This window comes from Coturnix japonica, chromosome 2 (assembly GCF_054131305.1).
Source record: "Coturnix japonica strain WE chromosome 2, WE-NBRP24, whole genome shotgun sequence".
NCBI lineage: Eukaryota > Metazoa > Chordata > Aves > Galliformes > Phasianidae > Coturnix > Coturnix japonica.
In genome coordinates, this window is record NC_140664.1 from 103,828,226 (window position 1) to 103,852,118 (window position 23,893).

A 23,893-nucleotide genomic window follows, 5' to 3' on the forward strand; every position below is an offset into this window, starting at 1 on the left:
GTGTGCCTCCCAAGAGAAAAAAAAGTTCAAAGAAAGAATATCAAATGAGAGACAGACACACTTTTCATCACTGGGCAAGGAACCTCCAGGTACACAATCAGTAGCAATGGAGAGACACTCAGCGAGCTCGATTTGACAGGCAGTTTGTCAGCATGCAGCGACACAGCTAAAAGGTGGAAACAGCTGCTGAGGAGGATTTGGGCCTTAGTTCCAAGTACAGCACTTCCAATGATCCAAAAAAGGTATAAAGATTATTGTTTTCTTATACACAAGTACCTCCCTTTTAAATATGTTATAACACTATAAGTCCAAGGTTTAAAAGAACAACACAGTACTTCCTCTACTCTGAAGAGCTGCAGAAGCAGCTATCCTGTCATTAACTTCAGCAGTTAACTTGGTCAGTGCTTATCATGGGTATCACTGCACACGCATGACAGTAATCCAAATCCATGCAGGCATCCTCTATTTAAACAAGCATTTGTTAATATTCTTTATTAATCTATACTGTGTTAATATATTTATGCTGGAATGGGAAAACAATTTGAAATTCAGGATCTTTAATGGAAACCAATGAAACCTCTAACTTAAGAAAACCGAAAGAGTGGACAGAACATAAATAACCTATCAAGGTATGAACTCCAAGCTATCACCATCACTTTAGTGTCTATGCATAAAATTTCGTAACAGGTAAGAGAATCAAAATTAAGACAGTGCTTGTAGGATGTGGCAACCTGGCTGAAATTGATATTCATTAGAGTACTCTTTGCATGAATAGGAGCATTTGGACTCTGTGGTCTTTATCAGAGCCCCAGCTGGTAATGGTTGAAGGTTAATGCCTTACTCCATTCTGTTCAATTTTCTTTCCTAATTAGTCCTCCAAATCTATAGCTGTGAGCACCAAGTGTCTGTGCTCAAAAGAAACTAATTAATGCTAGCAAATTAGATCAAGTCCAAAGATCCAACAGCCAAACTCTTAAATGCTCCTTGTTAATAGGAAGTGTAGCTGTCAATAACTGCTGTTGGTGGCTATAATGAGGCCTCTTTCTTTCACTGAAAGTGATTTCATTTCTCTTTGTCCCTGTAAAAGCTGTTCCATTCCCTAATAAAAAAATAAAAAAAGACTCTACACGACTAAGTTGCAATGGTAAAGCTACCAGTCTGACCCACTTCTTGTGATCAGCTGGGTTAAAATGACATGAAGGGAGGAAAGGAAAAAAAATAAGAAATCAGATGGATTAAGTTCCCTCCCCAAACATTTTATTCAAAGTCCTTGCACTAGTTAAAATACTTACAATTTCCATCACCAAGCAACACAATATGCTCTCATATTTTTTCTTTTGAAACCTTCTAGATCAGCTTTGTTTAGTTAATACTGTAAGTATCATTCAAAAAACAAACAAACAAACAAACAAAAAACAACAAGAGATCTATGATCTATGATCTCATTTCTTCAAATTGTAATTTACATAGAGCTGTTCTCTCTGCTCAGTTTGTTGGAGCAAAGCTCAACGTAACATAATCCCTCTAGAGATTGTATTAATTCACTCACATGATTAAATGCGATGAGAGTAAATGTTTGTTGGAAATATATTGACATGAATCTTCTCCTAAACTAAAAGCTACAGTGCACAGACAAGAACATCATAAGAATTCATCTTATCCTCAGGAAGACCAACCGGAGGGAAACACCTACTAATTCATTACTACTGCTAAAAAGAGCTGTAGCACTACCAAAACATACCATTTAAACAGCTGACAACTACACGGCATGTCAAACAGTAATCTCAGTACCTTCATACAAGGTGAGAGGCTCGCACAATACAACCATATTGTACTTTAATACGCGGAAAATAAACACAGCAACAGAGGAAAACACTTCTCCCCTTTTCTATCTGCAATTTTGCCACTCAGTTTTCTGAGAAAAATGAAGTTGTAGATGACAAGGCAGCATCGTTTTTCTCCTCTCATAGAAAAAGGCTATTCCAGTCATGAAGTTTATGACTCCTTCCATGCAACCTTTTAGGCTTTCCATCAAATTCTCAATGTATACAAAAGCACGTGTAAGAAATGACTGGTCACAGCAGCTCAAAAATATTACCCGGAAATGTCACACTATCGCACTGATTTTTACCAGTTACTTGATCTTTTTGCTTCAGTTAACAGATAATTATCTTCCATACATTCCTTAAATACGCAAATTTCAAAAAGATGATAAGGACTATTTTCCACTGTGCAGTTCAGCATGTGAGCAAAACTAAGTTATTTTTAGTTTCAATCTGCTTCAAGAAAATAAGACTGATCAATATTTTTACATATGAGCTGCCATTTAACTTCCTGATGCTACCAGCCTTAGCACCTGCCAGCGTTAATCTCAGAACAGACTATAGATACCAACAGGTTAATGCAATTGTCTGCATCAGTTAAGGAAAGTGAGCAATACCACTGAGCAGCATATCAAGATGAAATTCCCTATTTTGTATATTTCATTATTTGCATTTCTTACAAAAGGATGTATGTGTGTTCATACATATATGTGTACACATATATACACACATACACACACACTTTTTTTTTTTGGAAGGACAAATACCCAGGCATGTACCTAGGCATTTTAATGTGCAGCATCAAATATACCTCAATCAGAAATTTCTTCCTTTTTATGGAGTTTGATTTGTCAGGTGTAAGGGTCATGGACTAGAGCAGGTGGCCCCTACGGGGACAGAGATAATGTCACTGACAGGACTGTTGAGTAACTGCACATTATCAAAACTCTGGTTGACACTGGTCATGCTCTACTGTAGAGAAGCCTGCAGTAGTGTTGCATCCAATCATTTTCACTAAGTATCAACGTGAGCCCTGAGGAGGAGAGGGCTAATGGGGAACATGGAGAATGGGAGGAGGGTGACTGCCTGGAAATGTCCTTTTCCAGCCACACTTTCCAAACCAATTTTTAAAGCATTGCCAAGTATCTTAGAGATTTTTCAGGGCAAGTGGATTTTCATTGCTAATTACTTCCTACAGACACCAGAACCAACATAAGTATGCTCCAGAGGAGATTCCCAGCTCACCACAGGAGGAAACCATCTTCCTTTTGTCTCCCTCTTATACTAAAAAAAAAAAGTACAGAACATCCCATTCTCTTAGCCACACTAATTCCTCCCATAACAAACTTCAAACAAGAAACAGCCACATTCTTATCTTGTAGGCAGGATCAAGTGTGAAATCATCCAAACTGTTTTCTTTACTTAACTGCCTTCCTAATGGCAGTAACCAAGCTGATTTGAACTAGCTATTCCTGTACTCGCTCTGAAAAGCATATAGTTCAGTTACTTATATGAATCCTAGGAACCTGACAGAAGACATCTGCAAGTCTCTCTTGCTGACTGTGAAAGGCCCCAACCCACCTATCAGTAGCAGACACCAAAATAAAAAAGATAAAAAAAAGTTTAGACTAAAACCTTGTCCCTAGAAAGAAGAAAAAAATAAGTTTGTGGGGTTTGGGAAAGAGGGGAGGAAGCATTTTCTAACACAACAAATACAAATCACATTGAAAAATGCATACAAAATTAAAGTTTCATGATTGACTCAATGACCTGAGTACTTTCTTAGGGGATCTAAACTTAAGACAACTTTAGAACCAAAACACATGGCCTCTAAAAGTTACCTGCTTCTGCTTTTTCCAGGATGAGCTATTACAAATTAGTTCAATGTACAGTACTTGCAAGACGATAGTTTATATATTTCTGTCCTGAAGGGTTCTTCTCTACCTAACTGCAAGTTAAAAATTTCAGAATCAGTAACTCTGAACTGCAGAATAAGTGTTCTTAAGAAAGGGAACAAATGTTCATTATGTACATAGAATCAAAATCAACCTCAACCAAAGCTCCTGGAGTTTCTTTGGTGAGTGCTCCTAGTTTCACAGCAGACAGAAGTCATGGAAAGAAGAGCACAAGAAGTTAGAACAGCAGATGTTTTGATGAGTTTCACACTCTGAGCTTTTGATGAGCATAAGACTATGAGCTTTTGACATGCACAAAAGAAGATAAATTGACATATTTGCCTATTTTTAAGAAATTTACTCAAAATTAAGATTTTATAACAGTGAAATAAAACTAAAGAGTTGACAAAGACAAAGCAACACTGCTCAAGAAATTATTTTATAAAAGGAATGGATGCAGCAACAGCAGATAAGCACTCATTTTAGCTAGTTAAGTTTGTAATCACCTCTTTTATATGCCAAGAATACGCTGATTGAATTAGAGGGGTACAACATGATTCATGCTAGCATCTGCATAAATACTCTGAAACGTTCTTGCATGACAATGTGCTGCGGCTATTTTGTTTGTTTGATAACATTTAAGAAAAGTACTGTTCTTTGTATGATACTCCAATAAAAGTCCAATTCATGTTCATATACTTAATGGACATTAAGACAATAAGGCATGTTGGCATTCTGGTCATGTGTTCTTCAAAAAGCACATTTCCTCTCTTACCAAAATTACTAACAGTAATTTTCATTAGGAAAGTGCTTGTCCTTTTTCAGGACATGAAAATTATTCTGCAACTAAGATGTCCTTAAACTCTTGAGAAACGTGCAGCACTTACAAGAGCTATACTGCCACAATTTGGAAAAAAAAAAAAAAAATCAAAATAAATTTAAATAAGTAAAATGAAATATGGCCAGCATACTTCATTGTTCTTAAGAATTATCTTAAAAATGGACAAATTGTCATGGTTATTTCATCCCTAAGCTACTCTGTTAAGCACAGACAACCCAGCACAGCAACGGGTCACCCATGTAATCACGGTGGCGAAGCAATATCACCTCTTTAGTTAACAAATCCTTTCCTTATTTATTCTTTTTATTTTTAACCCTTGGGGTTTCTTTTCTCTGGATGCCTCCTAAACACGTGCTGGACAGGCTGTCGCTGCTCACATTATTAGCTCTGAGAAGCACACATCTCTAGGTGGTATAGCTGCAGGCTAAGGTAACGGCCCATATACAGATGGACCCCATGCTCATGCAGAGAACTATTGAATGTACAGGGGCTCCCTGTAGGGACAGATAGGAAGCCAGCATGACCAAGAAAATTGTAAAGACCTATACTTGAAGAATAGCTTTTTTCTCCTATACTAATAATACATTTATCACTTTCCTAGATACAAAATGAAACAAAGGTATACTAATAGAAGTTGGTCAAACAAAACTAACAGAGCAGAAAAACCTAATCCAAGAACAAGTACCTATGCTACTTAACATAAACAGAATCAGTTCATACCTGCTACATTCTGTAGCACAGCAACTGGATCTCAGGAGTTCTGATGACTTAATTACACAGCTTATGCTCTTAGTTTGTAATCGTGTACAGGCAATGGCTTTTATGCTATTTACCACGATTAAGGCTAACCTCCCATACTAACAAGAAACATTTATTCCAGAAATAATTTCACAATGGATTTGAGAGATAAATTCTCCTGCAGACAAAACTGTTTAACCTTCATTTGCCATGATTTGCTCTCCACCTCCCTATACGGATTGAAAAGCGTACAACAAAATAGCTGAAGTGACGCAATCACCTTTTTCAGAAGAAATATTATTAGATTAAACTATATGGTTGTAACTAAATTTAATCCTCAGAAAATAGATGGGTGGTTGAAAAAAAAGCTTCTGCAAAGAAACTGTGAATTGAAGTTTGTGTAAACAACGTAACCACAACCAAACAAAAATGACACAGTTGACACCTGTTTTACTTCTAGTTAGAGCTGGTTGTCCAGACACCTTACAAGGTAAAAACAATAACAATCTAACCAGTGTTATTTAAAGTCATGGCTTCTTATGGTTTCCTTCCACTTTCCCATGAAGCCTCACAATTGAAGTCTAGTAGATTATTCTAACAGCAAAAGACAGAAGGCCACGCACCACCAGGGAAAAGCTTGCGCTTGAAAACCAATGACTTAAAGTTTCATAGTTTCATAGTTTCATAGTTTCGTGCGGGGAAGAACTGTGCAAGTGTAACCACTGACAGGGCAGCTGCTTTTGTGGGAACTAAAAAAAAGGATTCCTGGAAAAGGTCACAGGCAATACCAAGCATTAGACTTTTCCAACACACTACTCCTAGCCATGTGTTTGCATCAAAGCTGTTGGAGTCAGAAGAGCACAAAGTGCGACAGGATGTCATCAATGTAGTTACCTCCATAAAAACAAGCCCTACAAGCAGCAGAATCTGTAGAGGACTATGCAATGAGACACAAAATGACCATGAAAATCTTTCATACCACAGGGAGTTTTGCTGGTTAGCTCACAACAGTGTTTAAAAGAGTTGTCAAACTTCAAGCACTTTTTTTTTTCTTGGCTTTTGTTTTATTTTTATTATTTTTTTATTTACTTTAAACAAAAAGACAAGTGTTGCAGATTTGCTGACCTTTTTCTGATGACAGGTGGCTGTGAGTAGTTTGCACCCTGGCAGACATTTTCAAAAGAAAGAAATAAACCCACTTGATGTGTCCCTTCAAGGTGAAGTTGATGCTTCAGCAAAGAGGGAGAAAGTAACTGCATTTCAAAAGATACTTGTGCTATGGAAAGATCATTTTGCAAATGGATGTTTGGAAATAGACACATTGTTACTGACTTACTGAAAACAGTGCAAGTGTCTCACCTATAGAACCTTCCCATGTATCTGTATACTTTAACTTGGAAAACAAATATTTCACCTTTATCTCTTTCTTTTTTAATTTCTATTTCTGTATGGTTCGTAATGTACACAGTATACTAGTATAGAGAACATACGTATCATTAATAATTAAGTCTACATATTTTGGGTACAGTGTGCTCAAACTTGTTTTTTAGCCAGTAGTCTTTATAAGAAAATAAAAAATACCAAAGCAGGCAGCATCAGCCTAAAACAAATTCTGTCTAATTACATATCTCTTAACATAGTGTGCTTGCATCACTAAAGCACTGATGAGGGAAAGGATACGCTTTGTAAATAACTCTATTACAATGGAGGACGCCCTACCTGAAGGGTCACGTGAAGCAACTTCATCTATACAAGTATCAAATAATAAGGACAAGTAACCCTTGTGTTTCTCCCTCATCACATAATCCAGATCAAAATGTGGAAAGTTTTCTAGCAATGAGAACCAATCAAGAACAAGTCATTTTTGATAAACACGTCACACCACCAAGCAGCCAAGGCCAACCTGGCAGGTTTATATATGTATGTCATGGTTTAATAATTTTGTAATTTTTGCTATCAGTATTCCACATCATAACATCATATAAAGCATGAATAATTTTACTGAATCTGCAACTTATCAGAAGAAGACTACATCTCCCAGGGAACAACACGATAGGTCACGGGACCTGGACTCTATATTAACTCTGTCGCAGAACAGACTGACGTCTTTCGAGTTCTGGCGTTCAGGGGAGTGTGTGGGAGCCTTCAGCCGTTCGCCTAGATTTACAGTAGGCCTCTCGGTTACGGGACTCATTCTCTCTCCTATTTTGCTTGATTCGTTAGCTCAATTTTCAATTATATTGTATTATATTGTGTTATCCTGTATTTCGATATAGTATTTAGTAAATAAGTGTGCCTCCTTAGATCGTTGCCGCTGTTTTCTTTTCCTAATTAACTTTTTCTTTTCGGCCTAGGGCCCCTCCGGGGCCCACGGCCCCCTGTCACGGACGCAGGTGGATTTTTAGTTCAAACCGTGACAGATTTTGGTGGAGAATGCGGGCAAATTGAGTTGCTGTTTTTTCTGTGTTTTTCTTCTGTTGCTCTTTTAGCTTTTAACAGAGCTACGAGTTTTTTTTCCCTGTTAAGGAGCTATCTCGTGTTTGCGATTCTGCACCTGCGAGCTTGACCTTGAAAGTCCAGGCGGACTGCCAATACTCCGGTATATTTTATAAACACTGCTGAGCTTTGTTTTCTTTCACTTTTTTTCTCTCTATTGGAGGGAAAAAAAAATGTTTTCTCTACTAAATTTGTTTTACCAGGGACTGTGTGCCATTGGTTCCTTTTTTGAGACGCTCCAAACATATTGGGCCATGTTTAAGCTAACCACTTTTTCTTATGGAGCTATACAATTGTATAATGGATTGAAAGCATGGTTAGCAATGCTCACTTCGTATCTGTATACAGCTCCAGAGGGAGCAACTAATGCAACTAATTATACAGAAATGGTGATTTTTAAGCGTGCTCCTCTTTCTTTCTATGAATCCTTTATGCAGTTTTTGAATGATCAGTGGGCCACACTCTTAATCTCCCTGAACTTACTGTTGATTATTGTAATAATCTCACTCAGTATCTGGATTTATAACATCCGGAGGAAGTCTTCCCTAGAACCAGAGAATACTGAGTGGCAGGGAATTGAAGAGATTCTCAAAGGACAGACATCTTCAGTGTTATGGAGCTTCACTCCTGAACACTTGAAGAATCCTGAGAGTTTGATTGCATATTTGAGGCAGGAATGTTGTGGCTCAGGCAGATCTCAGGAGGCACAAATGATTTTGGGCCTAGCTAATGCTTATTGGGCCTTAGTCAATACCATTCCTGAGAGGGAAGTTTTTGAAGCTGAGAGAGAGAGTCTCAGGGCCGAGAAAGAGAGTCTTAGAGCTGACGCAGAAAAACTTTGGGATGAGAAAAGCTCCCTGCAATCCCAACTCAACACCCTCCAGTCCGAGCACAGCGCCCTCCGGTCCGAGCACGACACTCTCCAGTCCGAGCACGGTGCCCTCCGGTCCGAGTACAACACTCTCCAGACTGAGCGCGATGCCCTCCGGACCGAGCACAATGCCCTCCAGACCGAGCACAACACTCTCCAGTCCAAGTATGACGCCGTCCAGTCTGAGTGCGGCACCCTTCAGGCCAAGCATGATGCCTTCCAATCCAACTGTGACACTCTCCAGTCCGAGCACAGCGCCCTCCGGTCCGAGTACAACACTCTCCAGACTGAGCGCGATGCCCTCCGGACCGAGCTTAATGCCCTCCAGACCGAGCACAACACTCTCCAGTCCAAGTATGACGCCGTCCAGTCTGAGTGCGGCACCCTTCAGGCCAAGCATGATGCCTTCCAATCCAACTGTGACACCCTCCAGTCCGAGCTCAACACTCTCCAGACTGAGCGCGATGCCCTCCGGTCCGAGCACGACACTCTCCAGTCCGAGCACAGCGCCCTCCGGTCCGAGTATGACACTCTCCAGTCCAAACACGATGCCCTCCAATCTGAGTGCGTCGATCTCCAGTTCAAACATGACTCTATTGACTCGTTGTACACTGACCTCATGGCCGACTACAACGCCCTCAAAGCCAATCGCAGCACCCTCCGGTCTTTGTACGACGAGCTCCTGTCTGACTACGACGCTCTCCAGTCTGAACACAAAGACCTCCAGTCCGGGTACGACAATCTCCGGGCAGCGCGCAGCGCCCTCCTGTGTAAGCACAACGCTCTCCAGTCTGAGCACGACACTCTCCAGTCCGAGCACAGCGCCCTCCTGTGTAAGCACAATGCTCTCCAGTCTGAGCACGACACTCTCCAGTCCGAGCACAGCGCCCTCCTGTGTAAGCACATCGCTCTCCAGTCTGAGCACGACGCCCTCCAGTCTAGTTATAACGTCCTTAGGGCAGAATGCGACACCCTCAAGTCTGAACCGTATGTACTCCAACTTAACCAACCACCGGGGGCACCAGATACAATGTTGGTTGCCCCTGTAAGAGGGCGAAAAACAAAACGAGTTTCAACTCAGATAGAGAAAATGCAGAAGGAGTTAGAAGAGCGGAGGGAGTTAGGAGAGCAGGACTCAGGAGAGCAGGGGGATTCAGGAGAGCAGGGGGACTCAGGAGGTCAGGGGGACTCAGGAGAGCAGGAGGAGTCAGAAGACCAGAGGAAGTCGGCGGAGCAGAGGTTGTTAGAGCAGTATAAGAAGATGTTAGAGGAGGAGAAGAAGTCAGAGGAGCAGAGAAAGTTAGGAGAGAGAAAGTTAGGAGAGAGGAAAAAGGAGGAAGGTCGCCTGGAGGAAATAACACAAGCGTCAGAGTCAGGGTCAGAGTCAGACGAGGAGCCAAAAGCTAGATTTTCTTTACGAGAATTTCTCGAGTCCAAACTTATAGATGGGGCAGCCTCATCAACACAGCTGCCAACATTAACACCTGAGACTCTTGATAGAGCAAAAGGTGAGCAAAGTATTACGACCATTATTGATCGATCTTTTAAACTGAGTGAAATTCGAGATCTGAGAAAGGATTTCACACGTCAGCCAAAAGAAAATATGGTCACTTGGTTACTTCGCTGCTGGGACAATGGTGCCAACAGTGCGTGGCTCGATGGCAGTGAAGCTCGCCAACTGGGTAGCATTTCCAGGGACTCACGTGTGGACAGAGGTATAGGCACATGCCAAAATCGGTCCTACACCCTCTGGAAGCGGATGTTGATAGCGGTAAGAGATAGATTCCCCTTTAAACGGGACTTGGAGCCTGAGAAAAAGAAATGGACTGATATGGAGAAAGGTATCCAATTTTTGAGAGAAAGGGCTCTGGTGGAAATGCTCTACAGCCCCCAGTTCAATCGTAACAATCCAAACCAATTACATGATCCTGAAGCAGTCCACGTTCCACGACAAATGTGGCGTGACTTTACAAAGGCAGCTCCAGAAAAGCATGCCAGTGCACTTGCATTGGTATATGGCAAAGGGGAAAGAAAGCCCCCTGTAAATGAGCTAATTAGCAGACTTCAGGAGCTTGAATTATTTATAAGCGCTACAGAAGTTAAGCTTTATACTTCAGCCATTGTCCAAATGGGAAAAAAAATAGTGGAAAGGTTAGACAAAGTGGAGGAAACACAAAGTGATATTATTGACAAATTGGCTAATGTGCCTGATGTAGATGAATCCACGGTGGTACCAGATGATGGAAACCAGGATTTCCACGATCGCCTATTGAGAGAGCTAAACAACATGAGTTCCTCTCGACCTGTATCATCGAAAATCTCAACCATAAAAAAGAGACGTCCTCGTATTCAAGCAAATGACAACGATAAGTCACCTCGAATCAACAATGAGACTACACGTCTTGCCTTGTTGCTTTTCCTCTGTAGTCATGGGGAGGACATGAAGAAGTGGTGTAATTCATCCACTTCTGCACTTCAGGCACGAGTGAAAGAATTACAAGGTGAAACAACTACCAAGGTGAACTCTTCCAAGAAGGGGAGAGTTCCAGTTGCTGCAAGTCAACGAGGTAAACAATAGAGGGGCCCTGCCCCCAGCCAGGGGGGGGAAAGGGACAACAGAGTATACTGGACTGTGTGGATTAAGTGGCCTGGCACATCTCAACCACAGAAATATAAAGCCTTGGTGGACACTGGTGCACAATGCACCCTAATGCCCTCAAGTCACCAAGGGACACAACCAATATATATCCATGGAGTGACTGGGGGTTCCCAAGAATTGACTATGTTGGAGGCCGAAATAAGCCTCACTGGTAAAAACTGGCAGAGACACCCTATTGTGACTGGTCCAGAGGCTCCATGTATACTGGGAATCGATTACCTTAGGATGGGATATTTCAAGGATCCCAAGGGGTATCGATGGGCCTTTGGGATAGCTGCTGTAAACACAAATGGTGTTAAGCAGCTGTCAACTTTACCTGGTCTGTCAGATGATCCTTCTGCTGTGGGGTTGCTCCAGGTAAAAGACCAAGAGGTACCAATGGCCACCAGAGTGGTTCACAGACGGCAGTACCGCACCAATAGGGACTCATTGCTCCCCATTCAAAAGCTAATTCGCCAATTAGAAAATCAGGGAGTGATTAGCAAAACGCACTCGCCTTTTAACAGCCCCATATGGCCAGTGCGTAAAACCAGTGGGGAATGGAGGCTGACGGTAGATTACCGTGGCCTGAATGAAGTTACACCTCCATTAAGTGCTGCTGTACCAGACATGCTAGAACTCCAGTATGAATTGGAGTCAAAAGAAGCTAGGTGGTATGCCACTATTGATATTGCTAATGCCTTCTTTTCCATCCCATTGGCTGCAAAATGTAGGCCACAGTTTGCTTTTACCTGGAGAGGTATCCAGTATACCTGGAACCGTTTACCCCAGGGGTGGAAGCACAGCCCAACAATTTGCCATGGATTGATCCAAGCTGTTTTGGAACAGGGTAATGCTCCTGAACACTTGCAGTATATTGATGACATTGTAGTGTGGGGCCATACAGCAGCAGAGGTTTCCAAGAAAGGGAAACAGATAATCCAAATTCTTTTGAAAGCTGGTTTTGCCATTAAGCGCAGCAAGGTGAAGGGGCCTGCCCAGGAAATCCAGTTCTTAGGCATAAAATGGCAAGATGGACGTCGTCACATCCCAGCAGATGTGATTGACAAAATCACTGCTATGTCTCCGCCCACAAATAAAACAGAGACCCAATCTTTTCTGGGAGTAGTGGGCTTTTGGAGAATGCATGTCCCAAACTACAGCCACATAGTGAGCCCTCTCTATCAGGTAACACGGAAGAAGAATAATTTCTCATGGGGTCCTGAGCAGCAGCAGGCTTTTGAGCAGATAAAACAAGAAATAGCCCGTGCCGTGGCCTTGGGGCCAGTACGGACGGGACAGGATGTGAAGAACATCCTCTACACTGCTGCTGGAGAGAAAGGTCCCACCTGGAGTTTGTGGCAAAGAGCCTCAGGAGAGACCCGAGGCCGACCCCTAGGATTTTGGAGTCGAGCATATAAAGGGTCTGAGGAGCGCTACACTCCAACTGAGAAGGAGATCTTAGCCGTGTATGAGGGGGTTCGGGCTGCTTCTGAAGTAGTTGGGACAGAGGTTCAGCTTCTTCTAGCACCTCGCTTGCCAGTAATAAACTGGATGTTTAAAGGACAGGTTCCCTCCACCCATCATGCTACTGATGCCACTTGGAGTAAGTGGATTTCATTAATTACTCAACGAGCTCGAATGGGAAAACTCAGCCGTCCTGGAATTCTAGAAGTGATCATGGACTGGCCTGAGAGTAAAAAAATTGAAATACCACCTACAGAAGAGGTATCACGTGCTAAAGAGGCACCACCATACAATGAGCTACCAGAAAACGAAAAGAAATTTGCCCTATTCACAGACGGATCATGTCGTATTGTTGGGAAGCATCGCAGATGGAAAGCTGCTGTATGGAGCCCCACACGACAAGTTGCAGAGGCCACTGAAGGTAAAGGAGAATCAAGTCAATTCGCAGAGGTAAAGGCTGTTCAGCTGGCTTTAGATGTGGCTGAACGGGAGAGGTGGCCAATGCTTCATCTTTATACTGATTCATGGATGGTGGCAAATGCCTTATGGGGGTGGTTGCAACAGTGGGAAAATGATAATTGGCAACGAAAGGGTAAACCTGTTTGGGCTGCTGAACTATGGAAAGACATTGCTGCCCGAATAAGGAACATTGTTGTAAAGGTGCGCCATGTAGATGCTCATGTGCCTAAAAGTAAGGCTACTGAAGAACATAAAAATAACCATCAGGTTGATCGAGCTGCCAAAATTGAGGTGGCTCAAATAGACTTGGACTGGCAGAACAAGGGTGAATTATTCCTAGCTCGGTGGGCCCATGAGACTTCAGGTCATCAAGGAAGGGATGCAACATATAAGTGGGCCAGAGACCGAGGGGTGGACTTAACTATGGACGCTATTGCTCAAGTTATTCATGATTGTGAAACATGCGCCATAATTAAACAAGCCAAGAGGATGAAACCTATTTGGGGGGAAGGGCGATGGCAAAAGTATAAATATGGAGAGGCATGGCAGGTTGATTATATCACCTTGCCACGATCTCGCAATGGTAAGCGTTATGTACTCACCATGGTGGAGGCAACCACTGGGTGGCTCGAAACATACGCAGTACCCCATGCTACCGCCCGAAACACCATATTAGGGTTGGAAAAGCAAATCCTGTGGCGGCATGGCACTCCGGAAAGAATTGAATCAGATAATGGGACCCATTTTAAAAATTCCCTTGTAACCACTTGGGCCAAAAATCATGGCATTGAGTGGATTTACCATATTCCCTATCATGCACCAGCTTCTGGTAAGATTGAACGATTCAATGGGTTATTGAAAACTATGTTGAAAGCAATGGGTGGCGGAACGTATAAAAATTGGGAGAACCATTTAGCAGAAGCCACCTGGTTGGTCAACACTCGAGGATCTAGTAATCGCAATGGTCCTAACCAATCCAGCTCCCTACGTACCGTGGAGGGAGATAAGGTTCCTGTAGTACACATAAAGAGTGTGTTGGGAAAAACAGTTTGGGTCCTTCCAGCGTCTGGAAAGGGCAAACCTCTCCGGGGTACTGTCTTTGCCCAGGGACCTGGGTGCACATGGTGGGTGATGGACAAAAATGGGAATGTTCAATGTGTACCACAAGGGAATTTGATGTTGGGGGAGTGCAGCCAATGATTTTCCTGTAGATATATAGGTAGAGTCTCAGAAAATATTTCAATTGGTTACAGAATAGTTCAATTAGGTATAGGACTTAAGATAGAGTGGATCAATGTTAAGGAAACACTTTTCTCTATATACCTTAATTAGGCATTCTGTAAGCAAGTTTTCCATCTGGGCTCTATATCCTGCACTGGCCATGCATGTGTAGAGCACACATGGAAAGAAGTATAAGTCAAAAGGAAATCTGCTGTGGTGGCTGGGAAAGGATGAGTGCACCTTGATGTGGGGGACGCCCTACCAGCGCTGCCTTTCCCCTCTACCGCTGACATGTTTTCCTTTTTCTGGCAGTTTTGCCATTTTCTCAAAATTAATAAATAGTAAATTAGGTTATAGAGTTTTGTTCTCAACTTAGGGATTTGTATGGAATAAATATAGATTGTTGAGAAAAAATAAGGTTGCTGATTATTCACAATTATACATATGAGTGTGTATGTATGTATAAATATAATGTAATGATGTAGAATAAGGGGTGGAATGTCATGGTTTAATAATTTTGTAATTTTTGCTATCAGTATTCCACATCATAACATCATATAAAGCATGAATAATTTTACTGAATCTGCAACTTATCAGAAGAAGACTACATCTCCCAGGGAACAACACGATAGGTCACGGGACCTGGACTCTATATTAACTCTGTCGCAGAACAGACTGACGTCTTTCGAGTTCTGGCGTTCAGGGGAGTGTGTGGGAGCCTTCAGCCGTTCGCCTAGATTTACAGTAGGCCTCTCGGTTACGGGACTCATTCTCTCTCCTATTTTGCTTGATTCGTTAGCTCAATTTTCAATTATATTGTATTATATTGTGTTATCCTGTATTTCGATATAGTATTTAGTAAATAAGTGTGCCTCCTTAGATCGTTGCCGCTGTTTTCTTTTCCTAATTAACTTTTTCTTTTCGGCCTAGGGCCCCTCCGGGGCCCACGGCCCCCTGTCACGGACGCAGGTGGATTTTTAGTTCAAACCGTGACAATGTACCATATTATTGGTTTCACAGCAAACAGTTAAGATGCTGATCATACATATAATTTCCTGACTACTTGTCTCCAAAAACCAGGATTACAGTCTGGGAAGAAAAGTGAATACATCCAATCTCCTGATGTATTCTTGACTCTTACCTCGCACTTTATCTGAACACAGCTCCTTAGCTCGGTCTCTCATTATCTGTGGAATCAAGACATCTTTTTCTACATGTCTCAGCTTAGAATTCTCTGCAAGAGAGACAAACAAAAATAAAAGGAAAACGTTATTTTTCCAAGTTTCAGAGAAAAGTGATCCATGGAAATAACACAACACAGGTGTAGGGAACCTGCTTTGGCAGGGGGGGTTGGACTCGATGATCTCTAGAGGCCCCTTCCAACCCCTACAATTCTGTGATTCTGTGAACACCATTTATAGAACAGATACTAAGATACTAAATCTGTCACAAACCAACAGAAGAAAATACCATGGATCTAGTAGCAGTTTCTTCATTCTGCCTTAACTAAATAGAACATCTACATAAAGACAACACAAAGATTTAGACACGTTTAATTCAAGAGATTAACTTTTTTCTGTGTTATCTATACAATCTTCAGCTTTTTAGCTCACGTAATAAGGCAGAGAAACATAGCACCTTGGAGCAGAAACTAAAACTTGTATACTTGTATTACTACGTGGAAGACTGAGGTTCTTCAAAAAGAAACACAAGTAACCATTTTCTTATCTGTGAGAGTTTCTTCACTGAGAAAAACAGCAAGACAACACTGATGCCTGAATTCTGAATTTAAATGTAGAGCTGTAGTTTGCACGCAGTTGCCTCTAAACAGAGTTCATTACTATGTGCACAACTACTGATAACAGATCACTTGGAAACGCATTATTTTTTTTCTAAATCAATTCTCTTCAGAACAAAAGGGGTGAGAATTTACCGAGCACAACTTCTTCCTTCTTCGCTTCTGATTTAAAAGCCCTTTATAGAACATTTGTTCAGAACACTGTAGAGCTCAACATCATTTTACTGAATACTGGACTTTCCTCCTCAAACACACTATTTATTCACCTTTTGATGCTGATATAATTCTTCAACATAGAATCAGCTGTGATGCTCTCATTATGAAAGCTGTCAGATACACTGTAATTCCGGGTGACAAATCATTTTAAAATAGTATTAAAATATTTAGATTGAACGGAAGAAAAAGTGTGATGTATTAAATCAAGGAAATGAGAAACAATTAAGTTATCTGCCTCATTTCAAACACGCTAATTTTCAGAGCATCTGCAGTTATCTCTAGATCAAAAGGAAACAGATTAACGTTTCACCAGTCATTTCTAATGCCTCACCTTTTAAAGCTTAGTAACATTATGAGGCTACATTATGAGCTTGTGCAGCATTGTGTGTCCGATATTACTGGGGGAATCTGGTAATGAAACAGAACTCTATAATGACGAATACACAGAATTAGAACTAAAACTTTCTCTTTCTCCTGATAAATTTCTTGTTTGAAACTTCTACAACAAAAAGAAACAGTCTCTTATGCAGCAAAAATACTAAACACAAATTAATGTGTTTTTATGCTCTCATTTTCATGACTGAGAAAATAATTACAAAATACAAGTTCTTCAGGGTATCAGTACAACTACAGTACAAAGGATTTGTACAATAAAACGTAAGATGCCACACAACTTTAAAGCACATTTCTTAAAAAGCAGGATTCAGCCCAATGGTATGGCAGGAAACAGCACCACCGAACTACATGCCTCAGCTCTACTTTGAGCAACTTCAGCCAACACAAGCTGGCACTACTACAGTCCTGCCCTATCCCAGTGCCTGCAATGCTCTTCCCTCTCTCTGCACACACAGCTGTTCTCTGCTGGCCTGTGGACCAAAAGGGAAGTGAATTTGGTTGGACAGTGAATAAATTTCTTGTCATGCAATTTTTCGGCTAGATAGATTCTCCAATCCATTTCACTATGATACTTTGATGGTCCATGAGAAAGAACTGTGCAGGAGCAGAAGCAAGTGGAGGGAAGGCTACAGCTACCACGAGCACCACTGGCTCAAACTATAGCCTATGCCTTTATTTTGTCTTAGCTACGGGAACATCAGCTGCCACCAAAGCAGAGGATTTGACAGTCCCCAGTCAGCACTGTGCACCCTCATCACATCAGCACCCATGGGCAACTCAGGACGCAGGGAAGCGTCTTGAAAGAAGAATCAGAAGAGAGCAATGACAATCATGTAAAGGAAATTATGGGACAGTACAACAGAAACAAGAATAAAGATCACTTATGGTCTCATCTTCAGTTTTTTCTTCAGAAGTTCACTGGCAAGTATCAGCTTTTAAACCATACAAAACACAGGCAATTCAGATCATTCTTTACAGCCAAGGTGACAGACTTCTGCACCCACATGTATCTGTATCTCCAAACAGATCGAATGGAGATGTTTAGATTGAGTAGTACTGTATTTACTCATGATTTTCAACTGGAATGTCTAAAGCATTTTCGCATTCTTCTTTGATTCTAAACTATTCATTTTATTATATGAATAGCAATTTTCAGTCAAAGATCTCAAAGCCCCGGTGGCGCAGTGGTAGGAATGCCATGTTGCAACACTCGAGGCCCGGGTTCGAATCCCCCTGTGGCGCAAGTGGTAGAAGTGCTGCTCTGCTACACAGAGGCTCGAATCCCGGGGGTTGGACTCGATGATCTCTAAGGTCCCTTCCAACCCGCACGAGAATGTGATACTGTGAACACGGTCCTGAAGTCGGTATCCCTAGCATTTATACAAAACATCAAATCAAAATAATAAGGTGCAAATATTAACAATATCAGATATCAGCTAGAAACAGTTTATGTGTGGAATAATTTCTGATAGCAACCGACGAACACCTGCAAAGAGATCGACATCAGTCTAACCAAATCAGCTCTACAGCTGACGTTACATGGCAAGAACTTTCAAAGAAACAACACCTTAGAAGCAAGACTTCATCAAAAAACATGAGGCGTCACAATGTAAAGCTACCAATTTCCTTTTTTCAACTATATTACATTTTCTAGAATAATAACTAGTGTTTCCCTTTAGATAGTTCACTAGTCTGCACTAAGATATATATTTCTTATTCTAATACTAGATTTGCTGCCGACTAGTCCCAACACAATCTGCATTACAATACACCTACTATGTTTTTTGCCTGCTGTTTTATTTTGTCTTCAAAATATCAGTAGAATTATTCCTAGGCAAGCAAGAAATAGGTTTTCTTACAGTTTGTCCTTGTTTGAGAGTTGATACCTTTGGTTCCTATTCGCATCCTCCTGCACTTTGCCTGGTCTTCCACATAGGCTGCTTGATGCTCTCAGCCTTTGGCAGCAAAGTGTGACAATAACATACTATTTTTTTCAGCTGCCAGCAAGCCAAACAAGTGTTAGCAGCAGCTTCTCCTCCTTATCTTTGCCAGCCAAAACTTGGGCACACTTGTTACAGCAACTTAATGTTTCAAGCAGGTTCTACCTATATAGTGTTTGGTGTTGAAATCTACTACAATCAAAAGTTACAAGGAACAAACCAGGACCATAAGCAACTTGAGTAAAGGTTACATAAATCAGAATTAACAATAATAAAATATTGTTAATAATAGAATTAACAATGTAATTAAAGCATTTTGTATGAATAGGCGCAGAATAAAGCCAAAACCAAATGTAGGCTTGCAGACGTTAACACATCTGGACCACTGGCTCCTTCAAAAACAAGGGCAAAGCTACAGCCAAGGAATTGGTGAAATAAAGCTACCAGACAAAACTGTATCAGCACACTCCAGAATGCTGCTGCTTCTCACAAGGACATGGAACATAACAGCTCAAAGATCTAAGCTTGTAGCTGCCAGAATAAAAGACACATGGACAAAACCTATAGAAAAGTACGTATCCCTCTGAAAGAGGAACTATTTTCCATGCCACTACAGGGTACTGTAAGGAATTAAAGGCAGAGATCACAAAACTATGAGATATTCCTATTCAGTGAAACACTAAAAACAATTTTAAAGCATTTTTCTTAACACAAATAAAATCTGGGGTTTTTGGTAAATTTCAATGCCTGAAACAGCTCTGACTGTATACAATACATATGGCATGAGGCTACATTTGCAATAGTCTTCTGTGGTTGATTAAACCCTCAGCTGCAAAAGCTATCTACTGTGATGGAAAGCCAAGGACCACAACCATTTAATTTAATTGTTTTCATTATTTTTCTATAAAATGAGAAAAAAGCCAGGAAATACAAGCATCAGTAGGATGCAATCACTAGGAGAGTAGAGTATACACATCTTATTCTCTCTGCATGGGAGCTGGGAAACTGGGAAATGACTGAAACATTCTTTGCCTTCTTGCCTCTAGCTATAGGATCCACAAAGGCCTAAAGAAAGGATCACGGCACAGTCCTGTGCAATGGACAGCAAGCCTTTAAGAGGACAAGAGATGGAAAGAACATGAAGCTGCTTTGCAGTCTTAATAATGAAAGGAACTCTAGCAGCTTTTCATATTGAATAGAAGACTGTAACAAAAAGGAGATACCAAGATGAAATCTTTCCCTGAACAGTATAAGTTTTATCACCTCTCCATCCTCACTCAACATTGCTGGTTACCGACTCTATTCATCCCCCTGTCACTACATCTTGCTGGTAGTCTACAGCTCTGCTCTCATCCTTCAGATGACTTTAGGAAGCAAGGACATAGATTACTCAGAAATGTTGAGAAGAAGTTGAAAACTCATCCAGATGTTTGAAGAAGCCTCACAGCTTTAGCATCCAAGAGGGACTGCATTAATCAAGTCCAGTGAAAGGTTTTGAAACATGCATTTTTGGATACTCTGCTTGTAATTTGGATGCCCTTGGTTGTTCATCTAGTGACTTAAAAACAACTGAAACTAGTACTTCAAAAATATGAGATGATTCAGTAAGAAGCACAGTATCAACGATGAGCAAAGCAATGAGTAACAAGTTAACAAAGTGCATTAAATTCAGGAGTTTAGTCTTTTTTTTGTATCCCTTGACAAAAATACTTCACATACTGCAAAGACAGCATACAATTGTTGTGTTTTAGGAAGTTCATGGTTTCCAATGCGCTGATTACAAAGCTGCCTGCGAAGTATACTTTCTTTAATAAAAGAAGTAGCAGTGCAGTGTTAATTGTATGCTTAGAGGCAAATGTTCCTTTCCTCGGACTACTGGCTTCAAAACCCACGTCAGACTTATTTTAGTTGCATCCCAGTTGCATTTTGAATGGGCAAAGACAGCTACAACTTACAACTCCTTCAAGGAAAAAAAAAACAACACATTCAGGATTTACATCTCTGCTACTCTGCCCAACTTAGCCAATCTGGATTAAACAACAAGTTAGCATGAATTAACATAAGATCTGTAAGTCATATGTATACGTGCACCATAAAAACAGTCATCAAAAAAGGTATGTATCACTGAATATGCTGTATCATTGATGTTATCAATTACCTGAATCCTCTATTCTGAAATATGAAAGTCACACAAATTCAGAGAGAGATCTATTAAAGTTTAAGCTGCGCCAGGGGAGATTCAGGCTGGACATTAGGAAGTATTACTTCTTGGAAAGGGTAGTCAGGCATTGGAATGCACTGTCCAGGGAGGTGGTGGAGTCACCGACCATGGGAGTGTTCACGAAATGTTTGGATGTTGTGCTGAGGAATATGATTTAGCCGGGAAGTATTGGTAATGGTTGGACTAGATGATCTTCTAGGTCTTTTCCAACCTTGATAATTCTGTGATTCTGTGAATCCACAAGCAGAAAAAAAGCAGGTGCTTCTAAAAACATAGGAGGGTTTATTTTCCTGCAATTGTAGTTCTTAAAAAATGCTTCTTGAAGATGAAATTAATACCTCCTATACAATCATATGACCCACGAAGGAACTCCTGTGCCCATACTCCAAGAAGTTCACAGGGCCAAAATGACAAAACAGTTTCAGCACATTCCTTTGCAACTTCGGTCCCACAGAAACATTCAGGATCCGGCTAAAGGTAATGAATTTCACCAGTCAAAAACATCCAGCGTGAACCAGCTCACGATGGACCAGGAGAGAACGTTTTCATGCATACATGAAATGCTACCAAGTTTGATAACTTCATTTGCACATCAGCATTCGCTCAGGAATTGGGAGTCTTAAGTACTTTGCTTTCTACCAAGGTTTTAAAGTGCAGAACAACAAAGTGAGAGAAGTGTTATAATCCAAGAAAAGTAATGTACGTGATATCCTGAAATCCTGATTGAAAAGAGGCTGATCAGTTCAGTTTCTTTATACAGCAGCCTTTTTTTAAGCTGTATATGAATAAATTTTGTTGTATTTAAAAAGTTACAGATTTTGAGATTTTTCTATCTAATATTCACATCATTTTAAATTAAGATGGAGTACAGGCATGACAACACCGGGGGAAAATTTCCAAAGCTTTAACTTCTCACCATTCTATCATCACCTCAAAGTCAATTTTCACCTTTTTCACTGGCTGAATTTGTTATCTTACATTTTGCTTGGGGGCTCATGTGTTCTTGCAACATGGCAATACTGGATTACGAGAATACTGACAAGCCTGTTCACTAAAAATGAGCAATGGCTATATTATAGTCTGTAATATCTAGAAAGAAAAGGAAAAGCAAACCTGACAGAGCACACTTATTTGTTAATTACATGAGGCTTCCAAATGCTTGTATGTCTACTGACTAATAAGTAAAGCCAAGCCTGAAGTTGCTTGTGGACATTTTTGACACAGGGAGGTTTGGTTGCTGTTTTTTTTCCACTCCAATCACATAACATAACTAGGATCCACACAATCAAATGTAGATCAGGGCTTAATATTTACTATGCTGGTTCATTCATGCTATCTTTTACTGCGGAGACCAGCTTCAGAGCAGGTAAGACTGCACTGGGCAAGGAATATGGAGTAGAAAAAGCCAACATAAAAGCTCATTTTTAACGCTTTTTTGAAGACAGCAACAGTGCTGTGCTTGTTCTGGGGAGCTGAAAGCTTGTGGGCAGGCTCCTGAGTCAGCAGGGGTGGAGCTGGCACATTAGCGGCAGTTTAAACACCCTATGAACACCTATCACCTGTCCTTAACGTCTGCACCTTACTATAAGCTTTAAATAGCTTTGGGGAGCTGGCTTCCACCCACAGCTCATCCTAGGTTAGTAGCCATTGTTGCTGCCCATTGAGAACAGTGCGGTTCTGTGAGGGAGTGAGCGCTGCCCACACAGTGATACAGCTGTGGGTGTAGGTGGTGATTCAAGAGCTGAGGACTGCATCATCCCTCCTTGCTCAGCAGTCTGGCTTTGTTCTTGGCAGTCTTTGAGACTGCAGGCCTAAACATGGTCTCCACAAGACATAGGCCTATTCTAAGAAGACTGTAGTGACCCAGATGGAGGGCCTGCCCAGAAACATAGCAGTTCAGTTTTCTAGCTGTAGGCAGGGCCTGAGCCTGCAGCTGCCTGGGGAGGGATGCAGGCAAGGAGTGTGAGATGTGAGCAGGTGGATGAGCTGCTCAGCCTGGTTGTGGAGCTCAAGGAGGAGGTGCTGAGGCTAAGGACCATCACGGAATGCAAGAGGGAGATAGGCTGGTGGAGTGACTCTCTGGAGGGGGAAGGCGAAAGGGGAGATACCTCCAAAAAAGTGGTGGACCCCCTGCCCTGTCACAGCAGGACAGACCTGACTGACAAGGAGGGTTGGAAGAGTTCTGACTTAGCGTCATGGGCACTCCTGCTGCCTGCCTACCTCATGTCCACTGCTCCCTCTAAGCAACAGGTTTCAGGTGCTGGAAATCAAAGTGGAGGTGAGCCACTGAGTATTGTGTTCAGTTTTGGGCTCCTCACCACAAGAAAGACATTGAGGCCCTGGAATGTGTCCAGAGAAAGGCAACAAAACCAGTGAGAGGTCTGTAACACAAGTCTTATGAGGAACAGCTCAGGGAGCTGGGATTGTTTAGCCTGGAGAAGAGGAGGCTCAGTGGAGACCTCTTTATAATTTACAACTTCCTGAGGGGAGGAGAGGCTTGGCCTCTTCTCCCAGGCAACAAACAGGACCTGAGGAAATGGCTGCAAGTTGTATCAGAAGAGGTTTAGACTAGACGTGAGAAAAAACTTTTTCTCTCAGGGAGTGGTCAGGCACTGGAATGGCTGCCCAGGGAGGAGGCGGAGTCACCATCCCTGGCAGTGTGCAAGAGACATCTGGATGAGGAGCTACAAGATATGGTTTAGTGGTTTGCTGTAGCTATGGTAATGGTTGGATTAGATGATCTTGTAGGTCCTTTTCAACCTTGTGATTCTATGATCTTAACTATTGCACAGGAATAGTAGAGCTGCCAGTTAGGAGAACTTAGAATGTGAGCTACTTATAAGGAAACCAACCCAAACCCCTTCAGACAACTG

At 41.5% G+C, this 23,893-nt stretch overlaps 1 protein-coding gene across 1 annotated transcript in view; it reads right to left on the bottom strand.

Moving 5' to 3' along the window:
- CMC1 (C-X9-C motif containing 1) overlaps nt 1-23,893 on the bottom strand; it is a 50,573-nt gene that overhangs the window by 22,938 nt on the left and 3,742 nt on the right. Inside the window, exon 2 of the mRNA XM_015853957.3 lies at nt 15,591-15,683. Within this exon, the coding sequence (XP_015709443.2) occupies nt 15,591-15,683 (93 nt within the window). The remainder of the gene's footprint in view (nt 1-15,590; nt 15,684-23,893) is intronic.